At 42.6% G+C, this 15,285-nt stretch overlaps 2 protein-coding genes across 6 annotated transcripts in view; one reads left to right on the top strand and one right to left on the bottom strand.

Annotated features, from left to right (window-relative positions):
* The window catches only part of LOC123362532 (phosphofructokinase, platelet), a 79,077-nt gene extending 76,786 nt beyond the window's left edge, over positions 1 to 2,291 (top strand). For 3 of the 5 annotated variants that reach the window (XM_045002895.1, XM_045002896.1, XM_045002897.1), the window contains 2 exons: positions 676 to 781; positions 1,753 to 2,291. In XM_045002895.1, the coding sequence (XP_044858830.1) occupies positions 676 to 781; positions 1,753 to 1,906 (260 nt within the window). In that variant the 3' untranslated portion in view covers positions 1,907 to 2,291. Of the gene's footprint in view, positions 1 to 324; positions 331 to 675; positions 782 to 1,752 lie in introns of all 5 variants that reach the window. The other 2 variants (XM_045002894.1, XM_045002893.1) reach the window with 1 other exon arrangement.
* PITRM1 (pitrilysin metallopeptidase 1) overlaps positions 1,753 to 15,285 on the bottom strand; it is a 47,907-nt gene continuing 34,374 nt past the window's right edge. The window contains exons 24-27 of the mRNA XM_045002892.1: positions 9,828 to 9,953; positions 8,095 to 8,240; positions 6,078 to 6,180; positions 1,753 to 4,210 (exon numbers count right to left, since the gene is read on the bottom strand). Of these exons, the coding sequence (XP_044858827.1) occupies positions 4,117 to 4,210; positions 6,078 to 6,180; positions 8,095 to 8,240; positions 9,828 to 9,953 (469 nt within the window). The 3' untranslated portion in view covers positions 1,753 to 4,116. The remainder of the gene's footprint in view (positions 4,211 to 6,077; positions 6,181 to 8,094; positions 8,241 to 9,827; positions 9,954 to 15,285) is intronic.

Here is a 15,285-nt window from a genome sequence, read left to right as displayed (position 1 = left end):
GTGTTAACTCCAGAAAAGCCAGCCTCTCTAGCCCGTCAACACGTTTGTGGAGTCTTTAAATACAGTAATGGAATAATGTAGTTCTTCCTGTCTTACCAACTTAGTCAGGCTTTGTCATCAAATATTGTTAATATGTTTCCAGGTAGCAGTGACAAAGAAAATGGCTCCTGAAGAGAGTTTGATACCTTAAGCAAGGGTTGTCCTGTATTTGTCTTTCTATAATTTGCTACCCTAACTAGTTTTTTTAATGCATATAGAAATTGATAGTTTTATAGTTACACATTCTTCCTTTGTTTTATTTCTTGGTGGCTGCATGGGACACAGATGAAGGTAATATGACTTCTTTGGGATTTATTTCATCAGCTTCATGAAGTAATATTGACTATAATAAATCTAATTTGAAATTGGAAATTAAGGCTGCATCACTTATTTGATTATTAGTTAAGTACATTGCATCTTTACTGCTTAATCATTAAAACTAATAAACCACAACACAGTGGTTTCCCTAACACTGTTAAACTAATGCAGATGCTGCTATCATTTACTTTAAGACTTCAGTAACTCAACAAAATTAAGACTCTTACCAGAACCTCACTCTTACACCCATTTGTTTATTACAAGAAAAGGGATAATTCTCCCCCAAAGAAAATAACAGTGCGTTATTATTGTTTATAGGAAAAGTGTTTGCCAACACCGAGGACTCCGTTTGCTTGCTAGGTATGCGCAGGCGCAATCTTCTTTTCCAACCTGTGGTTGAGCTTAAGGATCAAGCAGATTTTGTGTAAGTGAAGGTGGCTCTGTGGGACCAGATGAGTACAACTTCCAATCCTCCTTTTTCATCCCTCCTGCCCTGCTCCACATCAGGCACTAACTTCACCAGATAGCCCCAACCTACCTTTCAACATTGCCTCCTGCTGTGCTAGGCCTATGATCACCCCCTCATCTACTTTTCCCACAAGCGACTGCATGCTTTCTCCAGGCTGCCCCTTTTGCGTGAGAAGAGCTCCCTGTGAGAATTCAAAGCTACTTAAATCCCTCCTCACAACCTGTTTTTGCTGCAATGTCTGCAAATCACTGTCTGGTATTGTTTAGGGCGGCAACCCCTTGTGACTAGTGAGACCAGTGTTACAACTAATTATGCATACTCAGCCACCTCTATTAGCATCTTGTGCTCCCCAACCTTCTCCCAGCTGGCTTTTTATGAACCTGTTGGATTTTGTTTAATTGTTAGCCTGAGTTCTCTGGGACAGGGATTATCTTCGCACAGGGCCTAGTGTAATGAGGTCCTTATGTCTTGCTGCAATAGAAATAATAAGTTGCTTAGAGCTTGCTGAGATAGGAGGGTTAGGTAGCAAAATAGCAAGATGGGGAGGAGATGGAATTCATGCATGTTCTAAGGCTAGCTGGAGATGTACATGGAGGTCAAGATAATCACTTACTATCTGCCACAACCTCTCTCCAAAAAATTGTTAAACTAAAAAGCAAATGCATCCAACTAGTACATTTTCTACGTTCCCGTCAATGAGCATAGATGGCAGCATTACACACACAAAAATGAACCTAAGAATCATTGAATGCAGCAGCGTTGGTCATTAATATATGCTGATAAGAACTGCCCTTATAAAACTGCTTAGAATTTGAATGAAGCCAATTTTAATAGTGAATTTGGTTCTTAAGGATAACATCAATGGGATCATTTACACAGACTAGCGTTGACTTTTTTTTTCCCCTCCCTCCCCATCTTCTGCACAGGCACAGAATTCCTAAGGAACAGTGGTGGCTGAAACTTCGACCTCTGATGAAAATTCTGGCCAAATACAAGACTAGCTATGATGTTTCCGATTCAGGTCAACTAGAGCATGTAGCTAGGCACAGCCCAAAAGAAGCAGAAACTGTAGCCATCTAAGAAGAGACGATTGTTTTAGATAAAGTTGTAATAGACCTACGTTGTGCGTAACAATGCTTTAGAATACTGATTACAGCTTTGTTTGTAACATTTAAATTATTGTACCAGCACTTTATGTGAATTCAGAAATACAAACATCACACAGGTTCCTTGCCCAGTATTATCCTAGGTTTAAAGCAAACCCTAGCATCTAACTTACAAAATACCAATTACCAGCCTGATCCTTAAGTTTAACACAATTCTATGCACTCAGTGTGATAAGTCATTCATCTAGCGCACTTTATCTCAGAGATAGAGTCTATACTCAGAATATATGTAGAAGGCTAGTTTTGTGTCAAGTTACAGAGTGAATTTATGTATCCAAAGTGGAATAAAAGTATTGTTGCAAACCACCTGTGTGACTTCAAGTTGTCTAAAAACTAACAAATTACAACTGACAGGAGAACACCACTGTAGAAAGTAGGAGCAACTTTTATTTGCATTCTAAAAGGAGGCAAATAACTGCTCTTTCTCCACTTGTAAAACGGGGAGGGATTAAGAGCAGGGCATCTGCAGATTTTTCTGTACCGCATCTGCACAATGAAGCTGCATTAATTTGAACTACCCCACACACCTCCCCCAAGAGAGGAAGTAACACTAAAACACTATTAAAGGCAATACTAAAGCTGTTAACCCTGTGAAGATGGCTGTTAACCTAAAGGACACACAGAGGAGGTTATGTCTACATGGCAGCTGGGAGATGCAATTCCCAGCTCCTGCTAGCTTGGCTCCAGCTAGTGTGCTAAAAATAGCAGTGTGGCCATTGTGAAATGGCTGGTGGCTCTACCTACCCACCCAAGTAGGATTCTGCCTGACTCTGGGTATGTACTCAGGCAGCTAGCCTGAACCACCATGGCCACACTGCCTTTATTAGGTGCTAGAGCCAACCTAGTGCATGTAAGTTTAACTGAGCTGGGAATTACACCTTTCAAGCTGCTGCATAGATACACCCTTAGGGTAAGACGATACTGCAGCAGGAAGCATGTCTCCCAGCATGGAGAGAGACAGACTCACATTAACTTCACAAGATCTAGCACACTAAAAATAGTGTGGATGTAGCTGTTCTGGCAGAGGCTCAGACTAGCCACCTGAGTCCAAAACTGGCTGGCTAGGCTGAGCTGCAATGTCCGTGCTCTTATGTTTAGCATGCTAGCTCAAGTGAAACATGCTGAGAGGCTCACTCCAAGCTGCAGTGTAGACATACCCATAGAGGTCATGCTAACTAACCTCAGCTTCTCTCAGACAACAGGAAAACCCTCAATCACACCCAGGACCAAGGACTGTTTTCTGTGATCAGCTGAAACATTTGAGACCAGGTTATAACCATGATGGTTGACACAGCAGTTTTTTCTCCACAACACAATCGTGGTTGTCTCACAACACTGAGCTGTGGAACCTTAGCCAAAAGGTAAACAAACGACAAAAACAGCACCCTGAGAATTCCATTCACTACTGGGAGGAAGAACAACTGGCCCAAGGTCACACAGGTAGGAGCTCCATTAAAATAGCCCTGTTATGAATAAAACCACCTTTTTAAAAACCCCTTCCTGTAGCTATCAATTATTAGCCATGAGTTCTAGAGAGGACATATTTTGATCCAGCTTGTAGACAGAATACAATGTAACAAGAATAGTTATGGAGAAGCTGAGTTTTGCACAACTTAATTATGGAAAACTCAACACACTCGGAAAGACTTAAGTACCACCCATGTAGGTGTAAAATCTGTTTATGCCCAACAGTGGAGGTTTAAAAATACAGATATTTTAAGAAAACATGATTTAAGCTAAACACATTTTAAAATTCAAGTCTTAGCTTGGTTTTTTAAAAATTATTTGTATATGTAGAAGTTACTAAAATCCATATTTTTGTGCCACCGCAGTTAATACTTATGGAGGAACTGAAGAGTTGCTTTAGCCATAGATGAACAAATAGTTTTCATTCTTAAATACAATGCAGTTGTAGAGATGAACCTTCTTTGGCAGAGTTAATTTCTTTGAGGAAAGACATCCGAGTGGCTTGCTGCATGTAGAATGCAGAAATTGTAATGACCTTTCACTAGGACCTTAGCAGGAAAATTAAAAATTCTAATGTGCCTTAGTCACTTATGAATTGGCTTGTTTTATTTCTTTTAAGCCATTTTCAGTAACAAACGTTATCAATGATGATAAATATTATCGTTTGACCCAGGATGGATCTTTGGCAATGTGCGGATTCTCTGGGCCTAGTACAGCCAGTCCTCGGGTGCTCTTCCCACCTGCCAGGTATCTGCAAGAGAGAGACAAATTATGAAAAGCCACCACATAACTGTTGACGTGTAAGTCACGTTATACTCAGTCTGAAAGCAGCCTGACACGTTCAGATGAAACCTTTCACCTATACAGACAGTACCTTCACACAACCAATGTCAAATACTCTTATTAGGGCTAGCCTGTACCAATATGCTAATTTTAAAACTGATCGGTTTGAGCCAGTCAACTTTTGTTTTGAAGTATCTGGGAAAAAAAAGGTAGGTGTTTGTTTCTCCATTCCCCCATAGTTAGCACAGGTCCTCATACTTTTCAGCTCTGTGCTGAACCTAAGCAACAGAAAAAGGGGCACAAATATGGGCAAAGTCGGTTTTACTTAACATACTCCACCACCTCTTTTGCCCATGTGAGTGGATCTCGCCATTTCTCCCACACTGAACTCTAGCTCACTTTTGCCAAGACAAAGAATAATCGGTTACTTACTGTAACTGTGGTTCTTCGAGACCCTATGCCCTTTCATCTGTATGTTTCTCCCCAACCTCACTTGGGCAACTAACTTAATATGATGGGACTGGTGAGAACAATACCAAAAAAAAAAAAAAGAGGTGCACACTTGGTAGCAGAGCAAAGGGCTACTCCAAAGAGCACACAAGGGCAGGATGTTACTTTCTTAAAAGGAAATAACATTCTAGCCCATTAACAGCATGAACACTAGTGAAACTGGTGAAGATGATTTACGCTTCCCTGCGTAAGAGGCACTGGGCACAGCAGTCCCTTGAAATTCAACATCCCTCAGTTGTAAACAAAGAACATTTAACCTTTTAAAGGGACTATATGTTTCTATGAATAAGAATGAGACTGGCAGTTAAACTGCATGGGATAAAAGTTGCAGAGAGGGAGTGAGTAAGACACTAATTACACAATAGTAGGAAGAAAATTCTCTGTGATACACACTTCCCCAGCAGGTATTCAGAGAAAGGTGCAAACATCTGATACCTATTGGAGACAAGATCCCAGTCCAGGTGGCCCATTCACCTGATGTAATATATGGTTTAGTATATAATTTTATACCAGTGATTCTCAACCAGAGGTACATGTAGCCCTTGGGGTACGCAGAGCCCTTCCAGGGGGTACATCAACTCATCTAGATATTTGCCTAGTTTTACAACAGGCTACATAAAAAGCGCTAACAAAGTCAGTACAAACTAAAATTTCATACAACTTGTCTAGCTGCTCTATAGGCTATACACTGATATCTAAGTAAAATATTTATATTCCAAATAATTTTATAATTTATATAGTAAAAATTAGAAAGCAATTTTTCAGTAATAGCGTGCTGTGACACTCTTGTATTTTTATGTCTGATTTTATAAGCAAGTAGTTGTTAAGTGAGGCATAACTTGGGGGTATGCACAACAAATCAGACTCCTGAAAGGGGTGTAGGAGTCTGGAAAGGTTTTGAACCACTGATTTAGACACTTATAAGCAGGCAAAAAATGGTAGAACTGAGTCTAGAAAAGCAAATTCATCTTCATAGAAAAAGGACTACATCTGGAACTATCTTGTTTGAGCTCAAAAAATAAACGAACCGTTTCTGATCCAGTCAGAAGCAGAACAGCAATCTCAGCAAATTAAGAACTTCAACAGAGTTCACAAACAATTCAAATGTTAACTAAAACGCTAAATGGAAAATGGCAATATTCCTTTCATAGGCACAGTGATGATATGAATGCAGGTACAGAAAAAAAATTACATTGGTCAGAGGCCACGAGAAATGTAATAATTCACACCTTTACCAGCTATTTTACATCACACAGATTTTAATCTGACAAACTCTTACAAGGGATCTGGGTTTACTTGCATTTCTAAAATGAGCACAGACTCACTTGTTTGCCACATCAATAAGGTGATCACTGCTGACAGCAAAAAGCTGCTCCCTGTGTCTCTGCTTCATCTCATCGGAGATGCCATTCAAGAAATGATTCATCCCTTAAAGTAAAAATGTGACTTGGTAAGTCTCAGGCATCGAATGATAAAAATCAGATACATGCACAGAGTACCCCAAAGCAGGATCGGCTGGGAGAGGAATGAATACAGTCTGCAGCCAGTTAATAGCACCACAATTCTAGACTCATCATAAAAAGTACAGTACAAACTTCCAATTGTTAACCAGTGTCAAGGCTAGAGCTGGGCAGAGAATGGACGTTCCATTTTGTGGAGAATTTAAAAAAAAAAGTTTTGACAAATTCAAAACGTTTTGTTTTGAACTTATACAACATGCAAAAAAATTAACCAAAAAGCCATTTGGAAGGAGAAAAAAAATCTAAATTTATTCCAAAAGTGTCAAAATGGGACATTTTGACATTGTCAGAACTTTTTCCCTTTTTTCTCCGAATAGACTTTTGGTGAACTCAGAATGGATTTCATGAAGGTTTTGATTTTAGCAACCGCGTTATCCAATGGAAAGCTATTCTGTCTAAATTTTGCAGCCATCTTTAGTCAATGCTGCTAAGACAAAGATCTGACCACCTTATTTTCTATATACGGTCTACATAATTCTGCAAACAAATGCTTCTATATACTTACAAGAAATATTGTAACAAGAATCACTTCAGTGATCAAAGAGGTTAAAAATAATCACAGATGGACTTCTTGACACTGCAACTTATGACCCAATAAGGGGAACATTAAGCAATCACCATACATTTACGGCTCTACAGCTCAATTCAACTGTCTCTTCTCTCCCCTTCTAGCTACTGGGGGGGGATTTTAAGGGTGTTCTCTTTCCTCTCCTCTAAACTCCATCTCCCTGGAAGAGCTAGGAGGCAGCCTCGTTCATTTCCTCACTCCTTCTGAACACTGCTATTTTCAGTACTTCACTAACTCTGGCTGATACCAGTTAAGAGTGTGAGCAGCTCCAGACTAACCTGTGCATTGCATAGAAGTGCTGGGCAGATCAAGCACCAAAGGATGAGAATCATTACCCTTTGACAAGCCACCAGCATGTGACATTAAAGCATTTTGCTCACATATGAGCACCTGAAAATTGACGGTGCCTAGCCTGTTTCATTGTTCAAGCTAACAGGAAGCAAAAGCCCACAAATGGTGGAAAAGTAAAAAATGTTTTAAGTTTTTTTTTTTTATTCAATAACCTAAATACACTTGTTTGTGTTAACACTTTATGAACATATATTGATTTTGAATCTTAGTGTTCCTTTATTTATAGTTAAGGGGTGGAGTAGGTGCCTTAACTAAGTTTTGGGTTGGATTTAGCAGCAGGGGAGGAGCTGTTCTCTCAAACTACAAACTATTTTGAGCTGTGTTTAAAAAAAGTTCTAAAAAGAAAAGAAGCTATCATCCAAACATGCAGCTAATTTTACTATTTACACATAGTACTTTTCATTAAATATCTCCAAAGCATCAAACAACTTTATGCTTTCCCCATCTCTAAAAATAGATAAAGTGAAGCAGAGAGGTTAAGCAAATTCAGGATCAGTGTACACATCTGGCTAAAAAGGTATATAATCCATACACTTTTCCAAATATTCCATTTAACCAATAGACCTATATGGTTTTCCTATGTGCTAGAACAGGTGCAATTTGTTTAGGCTGAGAAAGACAGGTTAAAGAGTGAGTTAAGTTCCCCCTATTCTCCCATGACAATATTATGATCACAAGCTGCAATAAGAACATTTCAGCGGAAAGATATCACACGTGTGATCTTTAAGGTGAGCAGTAGCATCTTGCTGTTTTATAGAAACAAATCTTTATGTTAAATCCACTGAGGCCAAACATGAGTTTATGAAAGGGATCAGATGAGCAGAATAGGAATCATTCACTTCCTTCTAAGCCTAGCTAGAACACTGGATTCCCATGCCAGGGAACGAAGAACATAGAACATACCTTTGTCTGAAGGAGCTATAGGAGCATCTACAGCTGCAAACACCGCAAGCTTGGCTTCGTCAATGTCTTGCTGTGCAAATTCCCCAGACTGAGCCCATTCAGCTGCTTTTTCAAAAGTTGAAAAGGTGGATATAGAATTTGGATCCCTAACAAATTGGAAGGAATTACTTTTGTATTACAGACCACAGCCTAAGTCTGTACAACTTGTAATACAACGTTTGTTTTTAAACCCACTGCCTTTCATTCAAAGATTGCTAATCATTCACCAGAAGTTCTAAAAACTAGACCACACACATACGCACATGCACACAAATCATACCAAATGAAGGCAGCTGCGGTCATACAGCATGTAGAAACACTATACAATAGTTCGAGATAAGGAGTATTTTATTCAACAGAAGTTATAGCAGAATGTAGGTAGAGACAGTGGGCCAAATTCAGTAGTGATGTAAATAGTTTCTATGCTGATCATGAAAAAGGTACAATTAAATGCAAGTGCTAAATCAGCGTAACTTGCACAGATTTGGCATTCAGCAGGTGTGCAAAACAAATAAAATCTACAGCGATATATTATTTGGGGACCAAATTTAGTGCCTGGCATAAGCAGGTGCAACTCTCATTAGTATCAACATCAGTTATGCTTGCTTATTCCAAGGATGAATTTGGTCCATGAGTTCTGGAGATGGTGTAGCATAAGGTGGGGTGGGCAGAGGTTACACCTGCCTGTAAAATTGCTTTTCCTGCTATTCCCACTTTCTGTCCCTCAGCCTGTTACACCCATTTTGCAAACCTACTGAGGTACAAATTGGTGAAAATTACTCTATGTCGTAACTCACACCTGCTGTGTGGCTGACACAAATGCTTACAACACCACTCAATTTAGCCCAGGGCCTTCTGTAGGAGCTGTACTTGGCTACATGCAACCCCTTATAATTATTTAAGTAGGCTAGGACAGTAGGCATGTACCCCATCTCTGGTGAAGAGTCATGGAGTTAGTTACCACCTGGTTAGGATCTCAGTTTCAAGTCTAAGATGAACAGCAGAAGCTTCAGTAATAATGTGTCTCTGAAGACCAGACAGGAACAATTGTTCAGGGCTGATTAAATAGATTACACGTTTTCCTTATGTCACCAGCACCTCTTTCTGCTATAATCAAGTCTTCCTTGGAGGTGTACAGCCCAATCACCCCACATGGTATCATGTCTGGTTCTGCTAGGTAGGGGAGAGGCCAGGGCTTTTGGGAGAAGCCAGTTTAGATCTACATGCCAGGAACCTCACTACCTCCCCCAGCTACTGTTCTTAAAATGCCTAAGTTCCCTCTCTTCTGCCAGGACCCACCCCCACTCCCAGGACAGGAAGAAACACGCTGAAGCTGGCATACAGTTGAGGCTGGTGGTAAAATTGGCACACTAGTCACCATACACTGAGTAAGGAGGCAACAGGGTATAACAGCTACCACCAAGCTTGGATGAAGTGAAGCCTAGGATGTGAGAGGGGTTTTACTGAATCCTGGGAGGAGCAGGGAGAAGGGGAGGAAGCCAGAAGCCTAGTGACATATCTCAGTGGTAAGCCATTCTTTCCTCATCTCTAGCTCAGGCCTCATTTTATTGTCCTATTCAATTCACTTACGGTCCTGGCAGGTAAAGTTAAATTGAGCCTGAAATGATGGCTGCATATACAGAGACAATGGCTACATTTTATAGACAGACTCTACAGAGGACACACAGTGTTACCTGTAAGAATAGAAAGTGAATATGCCACTATGACTGAGTGTAGCACCTCCTCCATAAGCACCTCCTTTCTCTCTGATTTCCCTATGCAAGAATTTAGCTGTCATCAACCGTGCAAGGATCCGAAGGCTGAAACAAAAGATTAAAGCATAGGTGTTAAATCTGCCCTCTGGCGTTTGATATCAAATCTATCACCTCTCCTCTTGACCAGAGTTTTTCAAAGATCTAAGTTATACAAATGAAGTATTCCTAATTGCACCCTACAATAACAATGATGATGGCACCATTTAAAATTCTTCAATTTTGTTCTTACATCTTCAATACAAAGTCTCTTGACTTCTGCATACTAGAATAGCACTACCATGATACTCCCTAACTTTCCTAAATTCTTTAAATTTCATCCCCTTCCATGAAATGTAAAGTTCTCTAAGCCTCTTATTTTGTCACATACCATGTCATCATATACACAAAGAAACAGGATCAGAGTGTGTAGGATCCTCCTTCAATTTGGGAGTTATAATTAAGTTGTCTTTGGTACCCAAATTCTAACAACGGGGCAAATTCTGTCCTTGGAAAAAGACTTCAGCAGGAGTCATGAGCAGAACCAGGGTAGATTTTGACCCAATGACTCCACCCTCCCTTACAGAACTTGTTAGAACACAAGCAGGTGATATTTTTAGGCAATTATTTAAACACAATTAGATCAACAGCTGTGCAAAGACTGCCCTCTAGAGGATTTCTCATGAGTGTGCTTCAAAAATATATAAAGAGTACTGACCTATAACTGCAAGTTCTTTGAGATAGGTGATCCCTATGTGTATTCCACAAGTTGGTGTGCATGCAAGCCATGCACCCAACTCTGGAAATTCTAACAAGCAGCGTCCACTGGCCCGCACATGCACAGTAGCTCATCTCATGCTCCAGACCGAGGACATAATAGGCGGTGCAGGCCAATGGCTCTCCAGTTCTTCTTCTTACGAATCCAAAAAGATCCGAAGGGACATTGAGGGTGGCTACTGGAATATAGATTGGGTCCACATACCTCAAAGAACTTCCAGTTGCAGGTAAGTATCTCCATTTCATCTTCAAGTGCTGGTCCCTGTATGGTTGACTGACAAGCAGTATTCAGACTGGAGGGGGGGTGCAAGGATGCTGGCAAGAAAGATACTTGAACTACTGCAGTCCCCACTGCTGTGCCTGTGCAGGCTTGAACTAATGTGCAATGTTTAACTCTGGACATATGCAGTGTAGCTTGCTAGAGATGGTACTCTGTGCAGTGATGCTGCAGAGGCAGCTTGTGCTCTGGTGGAAAGTGCCCTTACCCTGTCAGGTGGAGGGATGTGCGCCAATTGGTAGCACACAATGATGCACACACAAACCCATTTAGAGATCCTTTTAGAAGATATAGTTTGTCCTTGTGAACTCTTTGTAAGAAAGAGCCTGGGAGACTTCCTGATAGATCTGATCTTCTGCAGATAGAATGCTAATGTCTGATGTCAAGGGACTGAAGCTTCTTTAACAGAGGTATGGTGTTTTGGGATAGCTTGGTTGCCATGAAATTCCAAAATAACCTTGGGGAGAAATTAAGGATTCAATCAAAGAAAGACCTTTCCCTTGTGAAAAAAACAGTAGTCAGTTGGTCTGCCATGAGGGCTCCCATCTTGCCCACCATCTGAGGTAATAGCCACTAATAAATAATATGACAGGAGGAACATGGTTCCAAAGGTTCAAATGGCAGCCCAGTGAGTGCTGACAGTACAAGATTGAGGGCCCACTGAGGTGTAGGTTTGATGATTAGCAGAAAGGTTCTAATTAGACCTTTCATAAGCCTCACTGTTGTAGGATGAATAAAGATAGAATGTCCATCTACTGCAGAAAGACAGACACTGGGTTGTTCAGGTTAACACCCCAACCCATAAGGGAGGAGTCTGTTACAATGGTGACTCTGGTGGAGGTGGGAGTGACAAAGGGGAAGCCCACTCTCACTCAGAGACGACCCGTACCTGCTGATAGTGCAGGGGTTACAATTTAAATGTATGGCCACCCCAGAACCCCCTCCCAGGCAAGTCTCCCGCCTTAACCTGTCTCCCTACCTGGAAAGCAGCAGGCCCCTCCCTGCAGCTCCCAGCTCTTGCTCCTACCTCTCCCGATGGGGCGCGGCTCACAGCTTGCTGGCTCTGGCAGATGCCACACAGAGACCGGGCCTGGCCACATCATGTGACCAAGTGGGACTGAAAGCTTGGGAGAAATCTTGGGGGGCACGTGATCTGCATACCGTCCCATACGTCGCCTCTGCTCTCACTTGATCTGGGTTCGACCACCAAGTAAGAGAAACGATGGCTCCGGTGGGAATAGTTACCCTGGTGTTAATGTGATCCTTTTCTGATGAGTACACTGAACAGAGCCAAGCCTGACAGCAGCATTATGAAACCTGGGGAATGAGTCACATAATTGCATGAGGCCATGTGGCCTAGGAGAAAAAGGCACATCCTGAGTGTAATTCTTGGTCTGTGAGTAATCTGTGCTATCAAATGACTCATTAGCTGAAATATTTCCATGGGGAGAAAAGCTCTTGCTGTAGTGGAGTCCAGTGTCGCTCTGATAAAGCTTATCGTCTGTGTGGGTGTTAAAATGGACTTTTCTTTGTTTACACAGACTCCTACTGCTGCTAACAGCTGCAGCAGGAACAAAGTTTTCAAACAGACCTCTGGGCCAGATCGACCTACCAGGACCCAGGCACTGAGATACGGGAAAACCCGTATGTAACCCTGTCTCAACTGGGCTGCCACCATCGAGAAGACCTCTATGAATACTTTGGGCACTGTCATCAGTCCAAAGGGAGAGGACTCTGAACTGGAAATGCTCTTGAGCCACTAGAAATGAAGGAACTTTTTGTGGGACAGTTGAATATCTACATGGAAATAAGGATTCTTCATGTCAAGAGCCACGAACCACATTCTCTCCTGTCCTGAACTTTGACTTTTGAATAAAACTGTTCAGCTGTTGAAGGTCCAGAATGGGTCTCCACTTTTTGCCTTTTCTGGGGACTTAGAAGTACCCACTTTCCTTGGCAATGAGGTGGTACTGCTCTATATTGTCCCTCATAGGAGGGAGGGATGCCTGGCAAAGAATCACCTTGTAAAAGTGAACCTTGAAGGGAGACTGGGAAGGAGGGTTGCGTGGAGGGAGGAAGGGAGAAACTCTATGGAGTATCCTTGATGTATAATTTCTAGGCCACAACTGTCTGTCATGATGGAATCCTAATTGTGGGAGAAAAGTGTGAAGTGGCCCACAAAGATCATGGGGGTTGAAGTGACTGGCATCAATAATGGTAGATGGATCTCAGCTGTGCATCAAAAGTAGCCCATGGCAAGTGGCTGAGAATGGGCAGGGGTCATGGTAGTAGAGGTGGCCGAAAATCAAGGTCTCTGAATCCTGTCATTTACAGGAAGGCTAAGCGTTGACTGTGGAGGGGGCGGCCTTGGTCTTTATCCCTCCCTTTGTTGCATTCTCCACGGGGCTGAGGTGTAAAGCTCCAGGGAGTGTAGAGTCATCCCTGAGTCTTTCAACAAGTGCAGGGACTTGTCCATTTTCTCAACGAACAAACTCAGCTCATCAAAAGGCAGGTCCTGTTTGGTGTTCTGGACCCCCCTGGGAAGCTGTGAGTAGTGAAGCTAAGACTCATGCCTCATGACTATGCCAGTGGATAAGTCTCTGGATGCAGTGTCAGCTGCATCTACCGCAGCTTGAAAGGAAGCCTTAGCTACTAATTTGCCCTCCTCTACAGAGACTGAAACTGGGCTCTGCCATCAGAGGGAAAGTTGTCCTTAAAATCCTATTTCACTAATGAGGCCTGATAGTTAGCGATACAGAATTCTAAGCTCATAGAAGAGAAGCCCGTTTTCCCTCTAAGGTCCAATGTCTTTGAGCCCTTGTCAGCCAGGGTGGTCTTGAGATGCTGTGACCTTGCTCTCTCCATGGCTGCATTGGAGTTGTGCGCTGGGTGGGAGAAGAAAAATTTAGCCCCTCTGGGAGGGACATAATAGCATCTCTCAGCCCTCTTAGATGCGGTGGTGTATGAGTCTGGAGTGTGCCAGACTATTCTGGCTGGCTCCATGATTGCCTTGTTAATCAGGAGCGCCACCTTGCTTTGACCAGATGCGGAATCCTGGACCTCCTCCAGTGGTGTCTGGAGGTCACCAGCAATTGTATGAAATAGCTCCTGGTATTGCCTATAGTCATTCGGTGAAGATAGTGAGCATCGAGTGACGGCTTCATCTGAAGACAAAAATGAGTTTCCTGTCAATACCAGCAGATCCAGGACAGGGATGCCAGGGCCCTCAATAAGGCCAAAAGGCAAGATCGACTGAATGTGATGTGCAGCCCATGACACTGTGCACCAGGGATCCCTAGGGAAGTCAGATCTGGGAGGATGATGCTCAAATCTCCTTGACAGCCTATCATGGCTCAGCTCTCTACAAGGAGATGACGGAACAGCAAGAGCATCCTATCCAAGTCTGACAATTGCTCTCACACTTCACTGGTGGGACCAACAATACCGGAGGGTTGGAGAAGGGATGGCTCCAGTGACAACAAAACACAGCTTTGTCCTCTACTGTGGCAACGTCCCTCAGAAGCACCAGGCCAGAGAAGAAAAAAGACTGAGCATAAGGGAGGAATATATCCTCCAGTGTAGTATAAAAGCATCCATAAGACTCAGTGCTTGAGGCATTCCAACAGTCAGGACTGATGATTCTGACTCATCCCAGGGAGCTGTAACCAGGTGGTCCTTAGGCGGATGGGACAGTACTGAGGAAGAATCAGGCCCAGCACTTCTGGATTGAGCCAGTGGGCGTCAGTCCTTGTGTTTTGGAGCCGGAGCTACCATGGCTCCTTTTTGCATACGTTACCCTCCAACTTGGGGGTCTTTGGTGTTCCTGGACCCATCAGATTTGCACACAAATGCTCACCCAGCTTGGATGGGCTCGGCGAAGGTTCCTTTCCTTCACAGACAGATCCGGAAGGCCATCTTGCCTTACGAGAATCAGAGAGTGTTCCTTAGTCTCATGGGAAACTCAGGAAGAGGAGTTTTTGTACATTCCGCTCCTAAGCTCGTGGTCAGAGGGGTGCTACTCATCTGATGGGGCAAATGTACAGGGGGCGGAGGAAGAGGGTCTCCCTAGCCTTCTCCATAAGATGTTTTCTTAATCAAAGTTCACAAGCTTTGCAAGTTCGCAGCAGAAAAAAGTGTGACAGATGCTGCACTTTACAACAATGTGTCTCACCCAAACAATAGAGACAGGGTTGGTGATTGTCCTTCATGGAAAAGGAGCAAGGGCAGGGGAGATGGTTCTTGAACCCTAGGATTTTAAAACACAGTCCCAGACCACAGGAAGGGAGTCCCCGGTATGGGAGGAGATACCTTACCTATGCTAATAGCTAACTATGCTAATATAAACTA

The sequence above is a fragment of the Mauremys mutica genome, chromosome 2 (assembly GCF_020497125.1).
Source record: "Mauremys mutica isolate MM-2020 ecotype Southern chromosome 2, ASM2049712v1, whole genome shotgun sequence".
NCBI lineage: Eukaryota > Metazoa > Chordata > Testudines > Geoemydidae > Mauremys > Mauremys mutica.
Note: the sequence above shows the minus strand (reverse complement) of the source record. Positions and strands in the feature narration are given on the sequence as shown.